The 22,547-nt window shown below is 45.7% G+C and overlaps 1 protein-coding gene across 2 annotated transcripts in view; it reads left to right on the top strand.

Moving 5' to 3' along the window:
* LOC121878343 overlaps positions 1 to 22,547 on the top strand; it is a 112,183-nt gene that overhangs the window by 65,500 nt on the left and 24,136 nt on the right. For both annotated transcript variants that reach the window (XM_042384510.1, XM_042384509.1), the window contains exon 2: positions 1,822 to 3,094. In XM_042384510.1, coding sequence (XP_042240444.1) covers positions 2,018 to 3,094 — 1,077 coding nt within the window. In that variant the 5' untranslated portion in view covers positions 1,822 to 2,017. The remainder of the gene's footprint in view (positions 1 to 1,821; positions 3,095 to 22,547) is intronic.

Here is a 22,547-nt window from a genome sequence, read left to right as displayed (position 1 = left end):
CCCATTACACGTATCTAGGTTATCTACGGGGAGGTAATGATGGCGTGGTAGTGGCGACTTGTTGGTCTGTCATAATTGGGTGAACAGATAAGTTGTATGTATGTATGTATATGTGTGTGTATATGTATGTATGTATGTATGTGTGTACGTTTGTATGTATGTATGTATGATTAATGGTATGCCAGGTGAGGTGAAGACAAGACTCAAAGAGGATAGTGAAATATGAATAGTAAGATCCGTAGGGTGAGCAGTGAGATAAATCCTCCTCTTCACCTTCCTCCTCTTCACCTTCCTCCTCTTCTTCTTCCTCCCCTTCTTCTTCCTCCCCTTCTTCTTCCTCCCCTTCCTCTTCCTCCTCTTCTTCTTCCTCCTCTTCTTCTCTCTCTTCTTCTTCCTCCCTTTCCTCTTCCTCCTCTTCTTCCTCTTCCTCCTCTTCTTCCTCTTCCTCCTCTTCTTCCCCCCCTTCCTCTTGCTCCTCTTCTTCTTCCTCCTCTTCCTCCTCTAGTACAGGTGGATCGTGCTCAGCTTGTTGGGATTTTCCGAGAGAGGAGGAGGGGGGGGTTGTTGTGTTGGTGGTTGTGATAGTGGTGTGTGTGTGTGTGTGTGTGTGTGTGTGTGTGTGTGTGTGTGTGTGTGTGTGTGTGTGTGTGTGTTTCTGGAGGGGATCCAGAGCTACTGGGTGAGAGGAGTGAGATAATTGTCCACTCTCCTCGCCCTGTTCCTGTGTTTATTAGCGCCGTGTTCTGTTGTCTCCTTCCCTCTCTCTCCAACACCCTCCTCCCTTCCTCTCTCCAACACCCACCTCCCTTCCCTTCTCTCTCCAACACCCTCCTCCCTTCCTCTCTCTCCAACACCCTCCTCCCTTCCTCTCTCTCTCCAACACACCCTCCTCCTTCCTCTCTCTCTCCAACCTCCTCCCCTTCCTCTCTCTCCAACACACCTCCTCCCTTCCCTCTCTCTCCAACACCCTCCTCCTCTTCCTCTCTCCAATTTCTTTCCAACACTCTTTCCTTCTTCTCTCTCCAACACTTTCTCCTCCCTTCTCTCTCCAACACTCCTCTCCTTCCTCTCTCCAACACCCACCTCTTCTCCAACACCCTCCTCCTTCCTCTTCAACACTTCTCCTCCCTTCCTCTCTCTCTCTCCAACACCCTCCTCCCTTCCCTCTCTCCAACACTCCCTCCTCCCTTCCCTCTCCAACACCTCCTTCTCCAACACCTCCCTTCCTCTCTCTCTCCAACACCTCCTCCCCTTCCTCTCTCCAACACCTCCTCCTTCCTTCTCTCCAACACCCTCCTCCTTCCTCTCTCTCTCTCCAACACCCTCCTCCCTTCCTCTCTCTCTCCAACACCCTCCCTCTCTCTCAACACCCTCCTCCTTCCCTCTCTCTCTCTCCAACACCTCCCTTCCTCTTCAACACCTCCCTCTCCAACACCCACCTCCTTCCTCTCTTCTCCAACACCCTCTCAGTTCTCCTGCACCCTCTCCTGCCCTCTCTCTCTTTGTTCCATCTCTTCCTGCATTGATAACTTCCTATATTAGATTTGTTTTGGCTAAAATTATATCATGTATGGTGGGGCAGGTGAAGACTGTGAGGTTGAGGGCCAACAGTTCCGGCGGAAGTGGAGCAGATGTGGTGGTGGAGGTAACGAGGCGTGTCATTGTGGCTGAAGCGTCCACTACCACACACTGTACCCCTCCACCACCACCACACATCTCACCACCTTGTGTGTTGCTCCGCCACTAACACTGTGTTTATGTTGCTGTTAGTTGTGTGTTACTGTGAACTGAAGATAATGTGTTTGTTTCTTGTTGTTTCAGTGGTGTTGGAGGAGAGTGGAGCGCGTCCTCACCGTGCTCCTCACTGACGAGCTCACCACCGCCCCGCCCTGAGGACCTCGACGACTGCTGCCCCGGCACCACCCCCCTCCTTTCCTCCCATCCCACGCCCACGCCAGGGGCAGATCACACCACGCCCCCGCCACCTGCTGCCCACAATGTGCATCAGTTGACGTGCATGGCGCCCAATGATGGGTCGGGCGTGCGGATGGGGCGGAAGGGTGGTCACGACGGCGACCAGCTGATGGGCAGGTTTGGCCCTGGAGGCCAAGTGGGCCACACTCCACACAAGGACCGCCCGCCGGACACCGCCCACCTCCCAGTGCGGGCCACACGCCGCACCGCCCCTCACGACGCCGCTCACCGCCGCCGCCGGGTCCAGGTTGGCCACGTCCGCAAGCGGTCGGGGGATGAGATCGGTATGGGCGCGGAAAGACTTACCAAGTTACCGAGGGCCTCGCCGCCACCGTCGCCAGTAAACGGCGTGCGACGCCTCAATGGCTGTGTCAATGGCGGCGTAAACGGAGAGGCGGCTGCCCTCCTGCACCGGCTGACGGGGCTGCCGGGGACGGGGGAGAAGCGCCCACGACCCAACAACAACCATAGAAACAATGGTGTTACAAAAGACTCTTTACAGAACGGTGTAGGACACCTTTTAGGTAAAAATGGCATTAAGTGTTTTAATGGTAGTGTAAACGGACGAGTTAACGGCACAGTACGGCCAGAACGGGTGAACGGTGTACGGCGAGTGGTGAGTGATGAATACAGGAGGAAGTTGGAGCACCACACCAACAACAACATAGAGACGCCTTCCTTACTGCCGGCCACACCCACCAAACTCACCCACAGTGAAGCCCTCCCCCATACTGGCGGCCACTCGCCCACTGCCGCTAAGCGTGCAACTCAGGGAATCCCTCACCCAACTCAGGGCTTAACTTTGAGCTGTGATGTCGGCCTCACGCCGCCCACCCTTTCCCCCAGGGCCGCACACCAGCCTCCCTTATCCCCCACGGCTGCCCGGTGCTCGGCCAAGTCGTCTCCTCCGCCCGCTCACACCAGCCCCTGCACCAGCAAGAGCAGAAGCAGCTCTGCCAGCTCTGGTGCAGGGTCCTCCGCTCCCAGCTCGGGCACCTCCACGCCAACGCCCACAGTCCGCTTCCCCCCTCCCGAGAAGAAGGAGGCGGCCGATGTGTGCCGTTGGCGGGAGTGTAACCTCACCCTCGACCCTGCCTGCTCCCTCCTAGAACACATTCAGGTGAGTGTAGCTCCGCCCATGTTGACTCCCCCACTTTACGTGAGGGTAAGGTACTATCACGCTCCGGGTCAGTGCCATACGCAGAGGTCAGTGTCACTCACAAAAGGGTATAGTGAGTGTCACAAGTTGGTATGTTGTTCCTCAAGTTACAATCACCCGCAGCTTAGGTGTTGGCGGTGGTCACACGCAACAGGTGATTCGGTAGAGAGTCAAACATAAACATGATATAAAAAACAAACAGATGAACAACGAAAACAGAATTGGAGATGAGTAGAACAAGATAGTAGACAACCTCACTAATAGTCACAGTGACGGTTAGGAAGGTTCAAAATACTATAATAGGTCAAGACATACACGAATAGTACCGGTAATAATTTGGGCGTAAAGAGCCGCCGCCTCCCGTGAACCAAGAGGCCTGTGTAGTTTGTGGATCACCTGAACAACTTAATTATTTCACCTGGCAGACATTATCGCTAGGTTAAGTTAATTAAGGTTAGCGTTAGGTTAGGTAATATAAGATTAGGTTAGGTTAGGTAATATAAGGTTAGCGTTAGGTTAAGTAATATAAGGTTAGCGTTAGGTTAAGTAGTATAAGGTTAGTGTTAGGTTAAGTAATATAAGGTTAGCGTTAGGTTAAGTAATATAAGGTTAGCGTTAGGTTAAGTAGTATAAGGTTAGCGTTAGGTTAAGTAATATAAGGTTAGCGTTAGGTTAAATAACAAGGTCAGCGTTAGGTTAAGTAATATAAGGTTAGCGTTAGGTTAAGTAGTATAAGGTTAGCGTTAGGTTAAGTAATATAAGGTTAGCGTTAGGTGAAGTAGTATAAGGTTAGCGTTAGGTTAAATAACAAGGTTAGCGTTAGGTTAAGTAATATAAGGTTAGCGTTAGGTTAAGTAATATAAGGTTAGCGTTAGGTTAAGTAGTATAAGGTTGGCATTGGGTTAAATAACAAAGTTGGCGTTAGGTTAAGTAATATAAGGTTAGCGTTAGGTTAAGTAATATAAGGTTAATACGTTAGGATAGTATAAGGTTAGCGTTAGGTTAAATAACAAAGGTTAGCGTTAGGTTAAGTAATTAAGGTTAGCGTTAGGTTAAATAACAAGGTTCGCGTTAGGTTAAGTAATATAAGGTTAGTGTTAGGTTAAATAACAAGGTTAGCGTTAGGTTAAGTAATATACGTTTAGCGTTAGGTTAAATAATATAAAAAAGGTTAGCGTTAGGTTAAATAACAAGGTTAGCGATTGAGTTAAGTAATATAAGGTTAGCGTTAAGTTTAAGTAATACTCAGAGTTAGCATTAAGGGATTAAATAATATATAAGGTTAATTGGGTTAAGTAATATAGGTTAGCATTGGGTTAAATATAAGGTTAGTAGGTTAAGTAATATAAAGGTTAGCGTTAGGTTAAATAATATAAAAGGTTAGCGTTAGGTTAAGTAATATAAGGCTAGCGTTAGGATTAAATAACAAGGTTAGCGTTAGGTTAAATAATATAAAGGTTAGCGTTAGGTTAGTAATATAAAGGTTAGCGTTAGGTTAAATAACAAGGTTAGCGTTAGGTTAAGTGGTATAAGGTTAGCGTTAGGTTAGAAAGTAATACCAGGTTAGCGTTAGGTTTAAATATAAGGTTAGCGTTAGGTTAAGTAATATAAGGTTAGCGTTGGGTTAAATAACAAGGTTAGCGTTAGGTTAAGTAGTATAAGGTTAGCGTTAGGTTAAGTAGTATAAGGTTAGCGTTCGTTGATAATATAAGGATAGCGTTAGGGTTAAATAACAAGGTTAGCGTTAGGTTAAGTAATATAAGGTTAGCGTTAGGTTAAGTAATATAAAGGTTAGCGTTAGGTTAAGTAATATAAGGTTAAGCGTTAGGTTAAATAACAAAGGTTAGCGTTAGGTTGATAATATAAGGTTAGCGTTAGGTTAAATAACAAGGTTAGCGTTGGTTTAAATAATATAAGGTTAGTGTTAGGATTCTTAAATAACAAGTTGGCATTGGTTAAGTAATATAAGGTTGGCATTGGGTTAAGTAGTATAAGGTTAGCGTTGGGTTAAGTAACAAGGTTAGCGTTGAAGTTAGTGGTATAAGGTTGGCGCTGAGTTTAAAATAACAAGGGTTAGCGTTAGGTTAAATAATAAGGTTAGCGTTAGGTTAAATAATAATATGAGTTGGCGTTGTTCGTAATATAAGGAGGTTAGCGTTAGGTTAAGTAGTATAAGGTTAGCGTTAGGTTGAAATTGACAAGGTTAGCGTTGGGTTAAGTAGTATAAGGTTAGCGTTAGGTTAAATAACAGGTTGGCGTTAGGTTAAAGTAATATAAGGTTAGCGTTAGGTTAAGTAATATAAGGTTAGCGTTAGGTTAAGTAACAAGGTTGAAAGCGTTAGGTTAAGTAATATAAGGTTAGCGTTAGGTTAAGTAGTACTAAGGTTGGCGGTGGGACAATAAGGTTAGCGTTCGGTTAATAACAAGGTTGGTGTTAGGTTAAATAATATAAGGTTAGCGTTAGGTTAAGTAATAAGGTTAGCGTTAGGTTAAAAGTAATATAAAAGGTTAGCGTTAGGTTAAGTAGTATAAGGTTAGCGTTAGGTTAAGTGACAAGGTTAGCGTTAGGTTAAGTTATATAAAGGTTAGCGTTAGGTTAAAGTAACAAGGTTAGCGTTGGTTAAACTAACAAGGTTAGCGTTACGGTTAAGTAATATAAGGTTAGCGTTGGGTTAAATAACAAGGTTAGCGTTAGGTTAAGTAACAAGGTTAGCGTTAGGTTAAGTAATATAAGGTTGGCATTAGGTTAAGTAACAAGGTTAGCGTTAGGTTAAGTAACAAGGTTAGCGTTAGGTTAGAGTAGAATAAGGTTAGCGTTAGGTTAAGTAATATAAGAGTTAGCGTTAGTTAAGTAATATAAGGTTCGCGTTGGATTTAAGTAATATAAGGTTTAGCGTTGATTTAAGTAATATGAAGGTTAGCGTTGGGTTAAGTGGTATAAGGTTAGCGTTGGGTTAAGTAATATAAAGGTTAGCGTTAGGTTAAGTAATATAAAAGGTTGGCGATTGGGTCGTATTAATATAAGGTTAGCGTTAGTTAAGTAATATAAGGTTAGCGTTAGGTTAAATAACAAAGTTGGCATTGGGATTAACGAAAGTAATATAAGGTTAGCGTTGGTTAAATAATATAAAGGTTAGCGTTAGGTTAATAACAAGGTTAGCGTTGAGTTAAGTAATATAAGAGTTAGCGTTAGGGTTCAATGTATGGAGTTGGCGATTGAGTTAAATAATATAAGGTTAGCGTTAAGGTTTAAAGTAGTATAAAGGTTAGCGTTAGGTTAAGCTAATACCAGGTTGGCGTTAGTTAGTAATATAAAGGTTAGCGTTAGGTTAAATAATATAAAGGTTAGCGTTAGGTTAAGTAATATAAGAGTTAGCGTTAGGTTAAGTAATATAAGGTTAGCGTTAGGTTAAGTAATATAAGGTTAGCGTTAGGTTAAGTAGTATAAGGTTAGCGTTGAGTTTAAATAACAAGGTTAGCGTTAGGTTAAGTAATATAAGGTTAACGTTGGGTTAATAACAAGGATAGCGTTAGGTTAGGAAGTATTATAAGGTTAGCGTTGGGTTACGTAATATAAAGTTGGCATTGAGTTAAATAATATAAGGTTAGCGTTGGTTAAGTAATATAAAGTTAGCGATTAGGTTAGCTAATATAAAAGGTTATCGTTGGTTAAGTAATATAGATTTGGCGTTAGGTTGAAATAACAAAGGCTATGGCGTTGGGTTAAAGTAATATAAAGGTTAGCGTTAGGTTAAATAATATAAAGGTTAGCGTTAGGTTAAGAAATAATATAAGGTTAGCGTTAGGTTAAGTAGTATAAGGTTGGCGTTAGGTTAAATAACAAGGTTAGCGTTAGGTTAGAAGTAATATAAGGTTAGCGTTAGGTTAAGTAATATAAGGTTAGCGTTAGGTTAAGTAATATAAGGTTAGCGTTAGTTTAAATAACAAAGGTTAGCGTTAGGTTAAGTAATATAAAGGTTAGCGTTGGTGGGTTAAATAACAGGGTTAGCGTTAGGTTAAGTATTATAAGGTTAGCGTTGGTTAAATAACAAAAGGTTAGCGTTGCGATTTAAAGTAATATAAGGTTAGCGTTAAGTTAGTAATATAAGAGTTGGCGTTTAGGTTAAGAAATAATAAGGTTAGCGTTAGGTTAAGTAATATAAGGTTAGCGTTAGGTTAAATAACAAAGGTTAGCGTTAGGTTAAGTAATATAAGGTTAGCGTTGGGTTAGAAAGTAATATAGGTTAGCGTTAGGTTAAGTAATATAAGGTTAGCGTTGGGTTAAATAACAAGGTTAGCGTTAGGTTAAAGTAACCTAAGTTTAGCGTTAGGTTAGTTAACGCAGGTTAGCGTTAGGTTAAGTAATAAGGTTAGCGTTGGGTTAACTATGGTTAGCGTTAGGTTATAATATGTTAGCGTTAGGTTAAATAAACAAGGTTAGCGTTAGGTTATAATATAAGGTTAGCGTTAGGTTAAAATAACAAGGTTAGCGTTAGGTTGTAATATAAGGTTAGCGTTAGGTTAAATAATAGTATAATGCGTAAAGGTATAGTTAAGACTTAAAAGTTAGCGTTAGGTTAAGTAAATATTAGCGTTGTTAAAAAAGAAAGTTAGCGTTATAAAGAGGTAAAAAGGTTAAAAGTGAGGTAAAAAAGAGGTAAAAAGTAGGTAAAAGCAGGTAAATTAGCGTTTAAAAAGCGTTAGGTTATAATAAAGGTTAGCGTTAGGTTAAATAACAAGGTTAGCGTTAGGTTATAATATATTAGCGTTAGGTTAACAAGGTTAGCTAGGTTAGTAAAATAAGGTGCGAGGTTATAACATTAAGGTAAAATAAACAAGTTAGCTAAAAATAGTAGGTAAAAAAAAACAAAAAATAGATTATATTAGGTTAGGATAATTTAACGTTAGCTAGAGAGACATGGTGAGAGATATGGTAGAGGGGAGAGACAGGGAGATGGAGAGAGAGAGAGAGACAAGAGATAATAATAATAACACGGGAGATAAGACCCATAATAAACCCTAAAACAGTTCGTCATTAACAGCTCCAGGTGAAGGTCGTTAACTAACCTCTGCGGTGGTTATGTTATTTTACCTGATGTATTAATGTTTTGTCTTATTCGATAGTTTAGTTACACTGACCTAACCTGACCTGATTAATGTGTGTTTCTTGGTAATGTTGTCAGTTTAGGTGTGTGTGTGTGTGTGTGTGTGTGTGTGTGTGTGTGTGTGTGTGTGTGTGTGTACGACCTCACAGATGGTTCTCTGCCATACCTCCACCAGTAGGCCACGTCCCTCCTCTCCTTCCTTTACACACACACCTCATTATTAACTCCTAAAAGCCTTATTATATTGTAGAGAAAACCGTCAATTAAGATGGTAGATGGCGGAACGAGCGGTTGAACACCATTGGGGTTAGTAGTAGTAGTAGTACTCTTGTGAAAGTTACTGTGTATGGGAAATCTTTACCAGATAGGGCGCCGAGGTAGGTAGGGAGGGAGGAAAAGGAGGGATCACCCGATGGCATAGTCTTTTCTCTCTCTCGCTCCTCGCTCTTTCATTAATTATTCTGTGTATTTTTTCTTTTCTTTTTCCCTCCCTCCTCCCCCCCCGTCATCTTTTTTTTTCCTGTGTGTATTTCAAGGTGGCAGGAATTAGGTTATTTCAGCGATGGAGGAAAAAAAATCTGTTTACGGGGGAGAGCATTAAGTGAATCACACACACACACAACACACACACTGGCCAGGCCAGTGTGGTGGTGGGGGTATGTGTGTGCGTGTGTGTGTATATGTGTGTGTGTGTGGCCTGTCCCCAGCCCTTCTGCATGGCATCTCGTCCCCAGACCTAGTCGAGTTCACCACCACCTAAACCTTCTTCATCCACGCGACAGATTCTTCCAATTCTTGTGGATTATTTTATTACTGGGAATAATTTAATACACACTAAACTTATCAACACTACACAATTAATTAAGCTTAAATACCAGGTAAAGAAGACATCAGTGTGTAAAGAGGCTGTGGTGATAGGACAATAGATTCTTTTATCGGGTGTATATCGTGTGAGTAAACATCTCGAGGGAGGAGGCAGGCGTCGATGGTCCAACTCTTGAGGAGGGAGTCGTTATGTAGTGCCGGATATGTGAGAAAAAAATATTATATGAAGTGTGATTGTGAGGGTAGATGATGGTGTGGTGGGTGTAGTGATGATGGTGTGGGTATAGTGATGATGGTGTGTGGGTATAGATGGTAGTGTGGTGATGATGGGTGTAGTGTGGTGGTGGGTGTAGTGTGGTGATGGTGGGTGTAGGTTGGTGGGATGGTGGGTGTAGGTGGTGGTGGTGGTGGTGTAGTGTGGTGATGGTTATGGTAGTGGGTAGTATGATGGTGTGGGTATGGTGAGATGGTGTGTAGGTATATGGTATGTGATGATGATGTGTGGGTGGTGTTGTTGTTGGTTAAGTGTTGTTTTGTGATATGTGGTGTGTATGATGTTGTGGTGTTTGTTGGTGATTGTTGGTGTGATTGTGGTTGTGGTGATTGATGTACTGTTGTTGTGTGTGATGGTGGTGGGTGCAGTGATGGTGATTGTAGTGTAGTATGGTGGTTAGTGTGGGGAGATTGTGTTGTGGGCCAGGGTCGCTGAGCGACTCACCACACAAAAGAACCGCACAATGAGACTGTTTACTCTGATCTACCTCACTAGGGTGCCTGACCCACCACCTCATCCTCACCACCTTCCCACCTATCTCACTGACCCCCTTCCTCCCTCCCCTCTCCTCCTTCACTACTCCCTCCCTCCTCCCCTCCCTCCTCCCTCCCTCCTCCCCCCTCCCTCCCTCCCTCCCTCCTCCCCTCCCTCCTCCTCCCTCCCTCCCTCCTCCCTCACCTCCACACTACCCTCCCTCCCTCCCTCCCTCCCTACCCCTCCCCTCGCTCCCTCCCTCCTCCTCCCCTCCCTCCCCTCCCTCACCTCCCCCTCCCTCCCTGCACCCCTCCGTCACCTCCACTACCCTCCTCTCCTCCTTCTACCTTCCCCTCCCTCCTCCTCCCCTCCCCTCCCCTCCCTTCCCTCCCTCCCTCCCTCCCTCCCCTCCCTCCCTCCCTCCCTCCCTCCCTCCTCCCTCCCACCTACCCTCCTCCCCTCCCCTCCCTCCCTCCCTCCCCTCCACCCTCTCTCCCTCCCCTCCCCCTCCCTCACCTCCCCTCCCTCCTCCCCTCCTCCCTCCCCTCCTCCCTCCTACCCCTCTCCTCCCTCCCTCCCTCCCCTCCCTCCACTACCTCTCTCCCTCCCTCCCTCCCCCTCCTCCCTCCCCTCCCCTCCCCTCCCTCCCTCCCCTCCCTCCTCCCTCCCCTCCCTCCCTACCCTCTCTCTCCCTCCCTCCCCTCCCCTCCCTCCCTACCTCTCTCCCTCCCTCCCACCTCCCTACCTCCCTCCCTCCTCCCCTCCCTCCCTCCTCCCCTCCCTCCCTCCCTCCCCTCCCACCTCCCTACCCTCCTCCCCTCCCCTCCCTCCCTCCCTCCTCCCTCCCCTCCCTCCTCCCTCCTTCCATCTACCCTCCACCTGCCTTACTTCTTCCCTCACCTTCTCTTCACTACCTTAAGTACTGTAGAGTCCTTATCGTCCCATCGTGCAGGAACACACACACACACACACACACACACACACACACACACACACACACACACACACACACACACACACACACCACAGTTGTTTTTCCTTCTCGTTTATCCCAGGAGGCTAGTTTAATGGGCACCCTTCTTGGCTCGTGCATTAAGGACGTAAATGCCTGAAGGACCATGGATTATGTCGGCAAGTTTACATATAGTGACAGGAGGGGGTGTGTGTGAGAAACTCACACAGTCACAGTTGATATAGTAACTTGCTTGACCTTTGCCGTTGAGGATGACCTCGAATCTCCAGCAGTGACTTATTATTATTATCATCCTCATCATCATCATCATTATCATCATCACAACGTGCGGTGGTGTAACAAAGAGACAGGAAAAAATTGTACACCCACTGTACACACCTGTATCACTTATCACACCTCTGTACACACCTGTATCACTTATCACACCTCTGCACACACCTGTATCACTTATCACACCTCTGTACACCTGTATCACTTATCACACCTCTGTACACACCTGTATCACTTATCACACCTCTGTACACACCTGTATCACTTATCCACCTCTGTCACACCTGTATCAATCACCACCTCTACACACCTGTATCCTTATCACACCGCACACCTGTTCACTTATCCCAACCTCTGTACCACCTGTATCACTTATCACACTCTGTACACACCTGTATCACTTATCACACCTCTGTACACACCTGTATCACTTATCACACCTCTGACACCTGTATCTTATCACACCTCTGTATACACCTGTATCACTTATCACACCTCTGTACACACCTGTATCACTTATCACACCTCTGTACACACCTGTATCACTTATCACACCTCTGTACCCACCTGTATCACTTATCACACCTCTGTACACACCTGTATCACTTATCACACCTCTGTACACACACTTATCACACCTCTGTACACACCTGTATCACTTATCACACCTCTGTACACACCTGTATCACTTATCACACCCTCTGTACACCGGTGATAACAATAATAGGCACTAGGTAATGAATAATAATATGAAACTACACACACACACACACACACACACACACACACACACACACACACACACACACACATAGAGGGATGATATTGGTTATAGAGAGAAGTGTGTAGGGCTGGCAAGGAATAAATAATGATAAGGGGAAGGAATTAAAGACAGAAGGAATGTCTGTAGCAAGGTAAGGTTGGTCAAGATGAAGGTGTTTGTGTGTTGTGTGTGTGTGTGTGTGTGTGTGTGTGTGTGGTGGCCACGCCCTGACTGGCCTGGCCGGGCAAGAGGAGGCAGGAGGCAAGGTGGTTGGTGTGTATGGGTGGAGGGCGCTTCACGCAGCACACAGGGAAGGGCACCACTACACACTACCTCTCTCTCTCTCTCTCTCTCTCTCTCTCCTCTCTCTCTCTCTCTCTCTCTCTCTCTCTAATCTTTCTTTCTTCCTTCCTTCTTGGTCCCCAGAGAGGGAGGAAATAGGAGAGTGAAGCACTAGAAGAAAGAGACTAACAATCACTTGAAAAGACGGAGATTAGCAGTTATAAGGCTTTACGTACTGTTTATTATGTGTGTGTAATAATATAATAATAATAATTAACGGTGTGTGTGTGTGTGTGTGTGTGTGTGTGTGTGTGTGTGTGTGTGTGTGTGTGTGTGTGTGTGTGTGTGTTTCGAACTGACTGACGGATGGACGTCAGGCGCTGGCAACAACAAGAGCAAGAACACTTTAATGAATGAAACAATTGAACTTGTATTAATTATTGTTGTTATTTTTATTTTTATTATTATTATTATTATTACAAGACGGTGATAGACAAAACGTGAAGGTAGGATCACCTGAAGAATTGTCACCCCAGAATTTGGCAGGGTGACAATTCTTCAGAGTGAAAGTAGGAAACCCTCCATGGTTAGGTTAGGTTAGGTGTATATTATTCGTTTTTTCTTTAAACTTTTCACAATAAAGATGCATAACACATAGGAATATATTTATGTTATCCTAATTATACAAATTATATTCACTGTGGGCTGGGGTGACGATTCTTCAGGTGGAGCAGGCTGGGGTGACGTTATTCAGGTGATCCGAATATGGGATGAGGAAGGAAGAAGTGAAGAAGGAGGAGAAGTCATATACACGTTGACAAGTGGGCGTTGACGAGAGAGAGAACCCTCCATAGTGTCAGTAGGTCCAAAGTACCTCACCACTTGTTCTTGCTGTTTTTGTTACCCTAAGCTCATTGACGCCCTTCTGTACCACCCCCCCCCCCCCACCTGACGCCTCCTCCACCACGCCACCTCACCCTGACGTCCTTCTGTACCACCTGACGTCCTTCTGCACACCTGACGTCCTTCTACCACCTGACGCCCTCCTTTACCACATGACGCCCACCTCTACCACCTGACGTCCTTCTGCTCCCTACCACCTGACGCTCGTCTGTACCACCTGACGTCCTTCTGTACCACATGACGTCCTTCTCCACAGCGCCCTTCTGTACCACGACGTCCTTCTCTACCACCTGACGCCCTTCTGTACCACATGACGTCCTTCTCTACCACATGACGCCCTTCTGTACTGACGTCCTTCTCTACCACCTGACGCCCTTCTGTACCACGCGACGTCCTTCTCCACCACCTGACGCCCTTCTGTACCACATGACGCCCTTCTCTACCACCTGACGCCCTTCTGTACCACATGACGCCCCTGTACCACATGACGCCCTTCACCACCCTGACGCCCTTCTGTACACACTGACGTCCTTCTCCACCACTGACGCCCTTCTGTACCACATGACGCCCTTCTTTACCACACGCGGCGCCCTTCTGTACCACTGACGTCCTTCTCTACCACGCGGCCTCCTTCTGTACCACATGACGTCCTTCTGTACCACATGACGTCCTTCTGTACCACTGACGTCCTTCTCTACCACATGACGTCTCTCTACCACCTGCGCCCTTCTGTACACGCGACGTCCTTCCTAACACCTGACGCCCTTCTGTACCCACGCGGCATCCTTCTCTACCACATGACGTCCTCTGTCACGCTGATCCTGTACCACGCGTCCTTCTGCACACGACGCCCTTCTGTACCACGCAGCGTCCTTCTCTACCACGCAGTCCTTCTCTACCACATGACGCCTTCTGTACCACATGACGTCCTTCTCTACACCTGACGCCCTTCTGTACCACCTGACGTCCTTCTGTACCACCTGACGTCCTTCTGTACCACCTGACGCCCTCCTTTACCACATGACGCCCACCTCTACCACCTGACGTCCTTCTGTACCACATGACGTCCTTCTCTACCACCTGACGTCCTTCTCTACCACCTGACGCTCGTCTGTACCACCTGACGTCCTTCTGTACCACATGACGTCCTTCTCTACCACATGACGCCCTTCTGTACCACATGACGTCCTTCTCTACCACCTGACGCCCTTCTGTACCACATGACGTCCTTCTCTACCACCTGACGCCCTTCTGTACCACATGACGCCCTTCTCTACCACCTGACGTCCTTCTGTACCACATGACGTCCTTCTGTACCACCTGACGCCCTTCACCACACTGACGCCCTTCTCTACCACCTGACGCCCTTCTCACCACACCACCTTACGACCACCTGACGTCCTTCTGTACCACTGACGTCCTTCTCTACCACCTGACGCCTTCTGTACCATATGACGTCCTTCTCTACCACCCGTCCTTCTCTACCACATGACGCCCTTCTGTACCACATGACGTCCTTCTCTACCACATGACGTCCTTCTCTACTACTCTTATGTACCACACGTCCTTCTCTACCTGACGCACCTCTTACCACCTGACGCCCTTCTGTACCACATGACGTCCTTCTCTACCTGCCTGCTTGTCTACCACCTGACGCGTCCTTCTGTACCACATGACGTCCTTCTGTACCACATGACGTCCTTCTCTACCACCTGACGTCCTTCTCTACCACCTGACGCTCGTCTGTACCACCTGACGTCCTTCTGTACCACATGACGTCCTTCTCTACCACCTGACGCCCTTCTGTACCACCTGACGCCCTTCTGTACCACATGACGTCCTTCTCTACCACCTTACGTCCTTGTCTACCACATGACGCCTTCTCTACCACCTGACGCCCTTCTGTACTACCTGACGCTCTATGTACCGCCTGACGCCCTGCTGTACCGCCCAACCACTAACATGGCCACCCATTTAGCTTGAGAGTATATTTACCCTGGCCTACCCACACCTGGCCATATTACTGGGATGTGTGGCCATGTTACTGGGATGTGTGGCCATGTTACTGGGATGGGTGGCCGTGTTACTGGGATGGGTGGCCGTGTTACTGGGCTGGGTGGCCGTGTTACTGGGTTGCGTGGCCTTGTTACCGGGTGGGTGGCAATGATGCCGATTTGGGTGGCCCACATTAAGGTGGTAAGCTGAGGCCTGGGTGGTGAGGTAGGGTGGTGGTGGGTGGCATATCAGGGAGGCAGGAACCCCCCCCCCCTCCCCGAAACACAGGGTCAAGGCCAGTGCGTCGGGTTTGGCCGCCCACCCAACCACCCACCCACCAGGCCACTCAAACCACCCTGCGTATACTGGCACTCTTGGCACTAGATATAACGGCAGGAAGGGCTGATGTGACATAGAAACGAGGTTTCGACACACACACACACACACACACACACACACACACACACACACACATACATATATATACACACACACACACACACACACGGATACTGTAAGTTGGTAATAAATAATTATACCCGTAAAGTCTATAGACGGGAGGAGGAGGAGGAGGAGGTACGAGACGTTATGGAGGAGGAGGAGGAGGGAGACGGGCAGGGAGAGATACACCACCACCTACACACACCCACCTACACACACCCACCACACACACACACACACACACACACACACACACACACACACACACACGCACACACACACATACATCTCCGTGTATAATTACCACCATGAACGTTTAGTACACATACTTATAATCTCTCTCTCTCTCTCTCTCTCTCTCTCGAACCATTTCAGTATATGTGCAAATATTTGTATCCATCCATCAGTCAGTCCAGTCAATCATATTGGCATTGATCTAATCATTTTGTGTTCGATTATTATTGTGTCACAGTGTGTGTGTGTGTGTGTGTGTGTGTGTGTGTGTGTGTGTGTGTGTGTGTGTGTGCCTTGCTTGCCGTGTGTGTGTGATGAAACACGATAACAAGAGGACGAGAGAGAGTAAGAGTGGAACAGGAGGGTCAGGGGTGAGGGGGTTGTTGGGGGGGACACGGCGTGCACCTGGGATGTATGATGCGCCCCCTACCTCTCCCTCCCCTCTCCACCTCTCCCTCCCTTCTCCACCTCCTCCCCTCTCCACCTCTCCTCCCTTCTCCCTCTCCCTCCCCTTCTCCCCTTCCCTCCCTCTCCCCTCTCCTCCCCTCTCCACCTCTCCCTCCCCTCTCCACCTCTCCCTCCCCTTCTCCACCTCTCCCTCCCTCTACCATCCACCCCCTCTCACACACACCCCAGCCAAAACTCATTACCACGTCAAGCAAGCAAGCTTCCCCCGTCAATAGTATGCCTACATACATACAGTACTTTATTTTTAGTGATATTGTCTTTAAGGGGGAAGTGGAGGAGGAGGAGGCTGCGGAAGGGAAGGAAGAGGCGGAAGTGAAGGAAGTAGTGAAGGGGGAGGAGGAGGCTGCGGAAGGGAAGGAAGAGGCGGAAGTGAAGGAAGAAGTGAAGGGGGAGGAGGAGGCTGCAGAAGGGAAGGAGGAGGAGGAGATGACAAAGGTAAAACCCGACGTCAACAAACCTCTTAGCTTATGAGGGTGTCCAGGTAGTCTCACTAATTATACCTTGTGCGTCTTCACTACACACACATCTGTCCTATCTCCTGGTGTGATGACAGCTTACGTTTACTGTATATTTGTATATTTGGGTATTATTATTGGTTCTGATATTAAGATTCTCAGCCGTTTGCCTTGTTTGTTATTATTATTATTATTATTATTATTATTATTATTATTATTATTATTGTTGTTGTTGTTGTTGTTGTTGTTGTTCATCCTGGCCCTAGGCGTGAATGTGTTTGAAAGTGTAGAAGCTGTTGCCCACACAACCACCACACCCTGAGTTTAACGAGCTCTGGGACTCGATATCAAGGAATTAATCCGAGAAGACCGGACAACTCGCCAACTGCACTGGGTGGAGGTGAGAGTGATTAAGTGACAGTGGGTGAGGGTGAATGAGGGTTAGAGTGTGGTGAAGGTGAGAGTGAGATTGAGGGTAAGAGTGGGTGAAGGTGAGAGTGAGATTGAGGGTAAGAGTAGGTGAAGGTGAGAGTGAGGAGGGGAGGGCGTGTGTAGTATAGCAGCAGTAGGGACAAGTATGGAGGTGTTGGTGGCGCCCACGGTGGTTCTACAGCACCTTATCGATTGGCCCCCAGGAAGACTACCACCAGGAAGGAGGAGGAGGACGAGAGAAGGAAAAAGAAAAGATAGAATATTGAAGAGTATAGAGGATATGGGGTGAAGAATGAAGAGAGGGAAAAAGAGAAGGATGAAGGAGAAGGAGGGGGTTATAAGGATGAAAGTACAGGAGGGAGGCATCACAACAATTTTGAGACACACAACTCTTAGTTTGGCCTCGACTTAGTGTAAAGTTCTAGGAGCGGGTTCAATCTTGTCACCAAAGTCGATTTTAGAGGACTGTGTGAGAAGCTGCGTCCACTACTCTCCCCTCCCCTTGGCGCGCGCGTGTGTGTGTGTGTTGTAACTTATGTTGTAATAGATACGACTCCCACGAAGGCAATAACCTCTGTCTCCTCCCCCCCCCTCACCTCACCTTCTATTGATGCTTGTCTGGACAGGGGTAAAAGACACTGGTTTGGCAAGCACTGAACCTGCCTGTCTGCTTACTTGCTTGTCTACCTACTTGCCTGCTTGCTTGTTCACCACACGAAACCCAAGCACAGTCCCTTTTATCCTTTATCTCTATAGGCTGAATCGGTTGGTTGGTAGACAGGCGATAGCAAACCCGTCGTTGTTCAGGCGACTTTAGGTCACCTGAAGATTAGCCACCCCTAGCTTTATTTCACATTAAGGTCAACCACTCTAACGCCTGGGTGTTTAATCATCAGGCGAAATAAGTGTTGAATTGAATTTAAACAGTTTATTTAGCCAGAAAAACACAGATACAGAATGGATAATAATAACAATATTAACATGGCTGAGCCAGTTGAGAACCTGAGCTCTCTTTGAGGCACCTGATATATACTATAGATTTATCTCAAGGAAGTATTATGTAACATTTAGTAACTTCTGGAATAGTACAATAGCATGGTGGTAATAAGAACATCTCATCATGTTACCACGGTTATCACTTCAATGTTTATTTATTTTATTTATTTATTATTTTTTTTTGTTTATTTATTTTATTTATATTATAATTATATACATAAATTAGTGGAATTGAAAAACATAAGTATAATGGGGGAGCAGTACAACATGGGTTGTACAGTATTAAGGTTGAACAAGAGGACAGAGCTGTCAGGATTATGTCTAGTTGGCAAATATTTTTATTGCAATGGTAATTTCTTATCTATTTACACGATAATTTCCGATAAAACGGAGGATCCCGATAGTGAACATGGATGACCACCTGCTGTTACTATGGTGGGTGGTGGCAGCGGCAGGAGGATGTTGTGGGGGGGGCACTGGTGACTATTGGGATGCAAGCTATCTGTATCGTCGTGTTATATAGTTCTACCTGGTGAAATATACAATACAGTGTTTTCGTCGTTATCGCTGATTACAAATACAATGGGCCCAAAGAGGACACCTTGGGGTATTCTACTCGCCCTTACAGTACTTCAACACGTGTTTCACTTGACCTTTACTCGTGGTTGATAATAAGTATTGTTTACCCTCAGTTGCCTGTTGGGGTGGTTCTCACAGTGCATAATGTTGCTTATCTAGGTTGTACAAGGTTGTGATAGTGGCTACTGTACTTGTACACTGTGCTGGCTACGACGAGTAGTGCAGCTGTCCTGGTGTTCGGCGGCTCATTTCGTCTTTCTTCTTCTCCTCTTTTTCGTCTTGTGAGATGTTCTTATTACCATCATGCTATTGTACTATTCCAGATGTTACTAAATGTTACATAATACTTCCTTGAGATAAATGTATAGTATATAATTATCAGGTGCCTAAAAGAGAGCTCAGGTTCTCAACAGCCAATTATTATCAACCCTGTATCTGTGTTTTTCTGGCAAAATAAACTGTTTCAATTCAATTCAACTCTTTTTCGTCTTCCTCTCTTCTTCTTTTACCTATTCTCCATTTGTTCTCACAGTCTTGCAGTTATATTATATTATTATTTTACTTCGTTATGATACCAAGTTATTTTACCCAGATTGGGTAGGGGATTATATTACATATTGGCAAAACCAAATATTCAAACATTTTCCATTTGCGCATTGTTATACATTTTTTGGTTCCTGTTGGAGGTCAGTGAAAGTTTGGCCTCAAATTCTTCTTATTTAATGTTATTATGGACACGAAATTAGGGATTGACCTCAAGGCCAGGGAATCCGAAATTAGAAATCATATGACAAGGGAATGAAGAATACCTGTACTGTCGGGGTCACCTGTTGGAGCTTGTCATTGAAAAAAAAATCACTTGATAAATACTACATCTAGCTGTTGTTATATACGCGAAAAAAGCATTAACAACATTATTCAAATTTAAAAAAAAACTGGGTTCAAACTTGTTATATTAAAAGGTAAATTATTTTCCGTTTTTATTCCTCTCTTGTATATTTACAGCCATTCATCCTCCCCAACTTAGTCGTGAATAATAAAAGGAAGGGTATTTTGTGTGGGTTGTGTCGCTTAAAAGTTATGTTATCAGGGAGGCGCACCGCTAGACGCGCCTGCCTCCCCACTGCTTCTGAACGTTTGTCATCTGTTTAACTCAGCGCGGGAAAAGTTTATGATACTGATTGGCCGTTTTCTTTTTTCTTCATTATTTCTTACAGAGGAACTAGTTAAGGTCATATGTGCAATGTTTTCTAATGTTTTATGGTGCGGTAAAGTGGGTTAGTATTATATAGGTGAACGTATGTAGTATACTTTTGGGTGTTGAGAACATAAGAAAATAAGGGGTCTGCAATAGGCCGGTTGGCCTGTGCATGGCAGCTTCTGTCAAGAGTTACTACCACTCTCTATCGTCCATGAGTCTATCTAGCCTCCTTTTGAAACTTTTCAGCATCCCAGCACTTACTACAAGGTTGCTAAGCTTGTTCCACTCGTCCACCACCCTATTTGTGAACCAGTTCCTTCCTATCTCCCTCCTAAACCTAAACTTATCCAACTTAAATCCGTTGCTACGAGTCCTATCCTGCTTGGATATTATAAGAACTTTATCTATATCTCCTTTATTGATTCCTTTCACCCACTTAAATACTTATATCATATCTCCCCACACTCTTCGTCTTTCTAGGGAATGCAAGTTTAGTTTCTTTAATCTCTCTTGATATGGAAGGTTTCTAAGTCCCTGAAATATTTTCGTCATTCTTCGCTGCACCGACTCCAGTGAATTGATATCCATTCTATAATAAGGGCACCAGAACTGAACAGCATAATCGAGGTGTGGCCTGACTAGCGCAAGATATAATTGCAATATGACCTCCGCACTCTTATTACTTACACTTTTAGATATAAAACCTAATACTCTGTTTGCCTTATTTCGAACATTAACGCACTGTTTTCTAGGACGAAGGTCCGGGCTTACAACTACCCCTAAGTCTCTTTCACAAGTCGACTTCTCTAGGTTGATGTTGCTAAAGCTGTATACATTGACAGTATTTGTTCTTCCAATAATAAGTACGCTGCACTTGCTGGTGTTGAATATCATTTGCCATTTTTTTATCACTCCTGCAGTTTATTTAAATCCTCCTGTAGTGCATTTGCATTCTGCCCTGAATTAATCTGCCGCCCTATTGTGGTCATCCACAAACTTGCTTATGTCACTGCTGATCCCAATATCTAGATCGTTTATGTCGATTATGAACAAGAATGGGCCCAGTCCTGACCCCTGGGGAACCCCACTAGTTACACAGCCCCATTCAGATTTAAAACCATCTACGCTGATCCTCTGTGTTCTATCGGTGAGCCATGATTTTATCCAATTTAAAACTTTCCCCTCGATACCACGAGTTTTAACTTTTCTCAGAAGCCTCTGATGTGGTACTCTGTCAAATAAATGCTTTGCTAAAGTCTAAGTAAATAACATCGTAATTTTCGTCATTATCTACTACCTCATAGACTTTCCTAAAAAAAAGGAGGGAAGGAGGTTGTTAACGGGTATATTATTGATGGTAGGACTTGTTTAAAGGGTATAATTGGTGGTGACTATTTGTAGTTGTGATAGTTGAGACAATGGGGCTGTGTTGACCAGCACTGACACACTCTTACTGGACCATAAATAAATGAAAAGCTGACTTGAATCACATGAAAATTAGCCCCTCCCCCTAGCTTATTTCATTTGATGATCAAACACCCTAAAGCTACCTGGGGGTTAAGTTAGTTTTAGGGTGAGGTCAAATAAAATGAATGCTAATCTCCATGTGATCCAGATACCTGAATATCCACAAATAAACACCATGGCTGTTGGTCTAAATAATAACGTTCTCTCAGTAATTCCTTATGGTGCTTAGGAACAACAGGACACACTGTAGCGAGACATTACAGCAAGACACATCGTGTAGCAACTCAGTGTGAGGTCTGGGTGACAGTAAAACAGCATCAAGTGGCTGTAACATGGAGGTCATGGACGGGGGGGTGTTTGACCGCCAGGCGTGATGAACTTGCTTGTTGTAAAGGGGCGTAGACGGGAGGGGGGGCGGGTGGCCGGCTGGGTTAGTGTTGGGGGGGGAATGGCCGGCTGGGCGGGTAGGAGGGGGGGGGGCGCCGAGCCAGCATCAGGTATCAAAACATATGAGCAATAATTATGGCCGCCAGTCCTCGGAGCTAGACACTAGTGGTTGTCCCACAGGATGCCGCAGAACCAACCTGTGACTGAGTTGTTTACTCTTGCTCTTCCTTGGCTGAACTTCCCTTGTGTAACCCAGGACCAGCCAACTTTCCTCCTCAAGTACCCACATTAGTGAGACAGCCATACAGGAGTTGCAATGCATATCGGGTGGCACGGCAGACTTCATCTACTTCTCTGGGATTGATAATCACATCGGGGAAGGCCTGCGATTGTTTCAGATGTCCTCGTGTATGTTTGAGAGAGCGCAAACGAGAAAGAGGAAGTAAGAGAGCGCCTAGAGTGTGCGTGTACCAATCAACAGTGAGGGTAGTGACCGTGGTTGCCAGCAACCTTTGCTAGCTGGGCTCTCACGTACGGTTGTTTCACGTTCTTAGTAGCAATAACAACAACACCAATTATATATATTAAATATTAATTTTTGGTGATATATCGTGGTAAAGAATGCAATCCTTGTTGTGAAGACGGAGGAGCGAAGTATGTAGTACACGCTCAGAGTCTTGTGATCGTCTGGCTGGTGTCTGCTGCGGCGCGCGTCCTCACCCCCTCAAGGTCACATGATGCGCGGATGACGTCACTGCTTGGCTACCAACTCCACCTATCACAAGAGCGAGGACGTTGGTAGGCGGAGCCGGCATAACCTATCAGAGAAGCTCACTCATGTGACGTAGAACATCCATAGAGAAAACGCACCAATACAGTTGTCGTAAAGT

Source organism: Homarus americanus, unplaced genomic scaffold (assembly GCF_018991925.1).
Source record: "Homarus americanus isolate GMGI-L3 unplaced genomic scaffold, GMGI_Hamer_2.0 scaffold41027, whole genome shotgun sequence".
NCBI classification, from domain to species: Eukaryota; Metazoa; Arthropoda; class Malacostraca; order Decapoda; family Nephropidae; genus Homarus; species Homarus americanus.
Note: the sequence above shows the minus strand (reverse complement) of the source record. Positions and strands in the feature narration are given on the sequence as shown.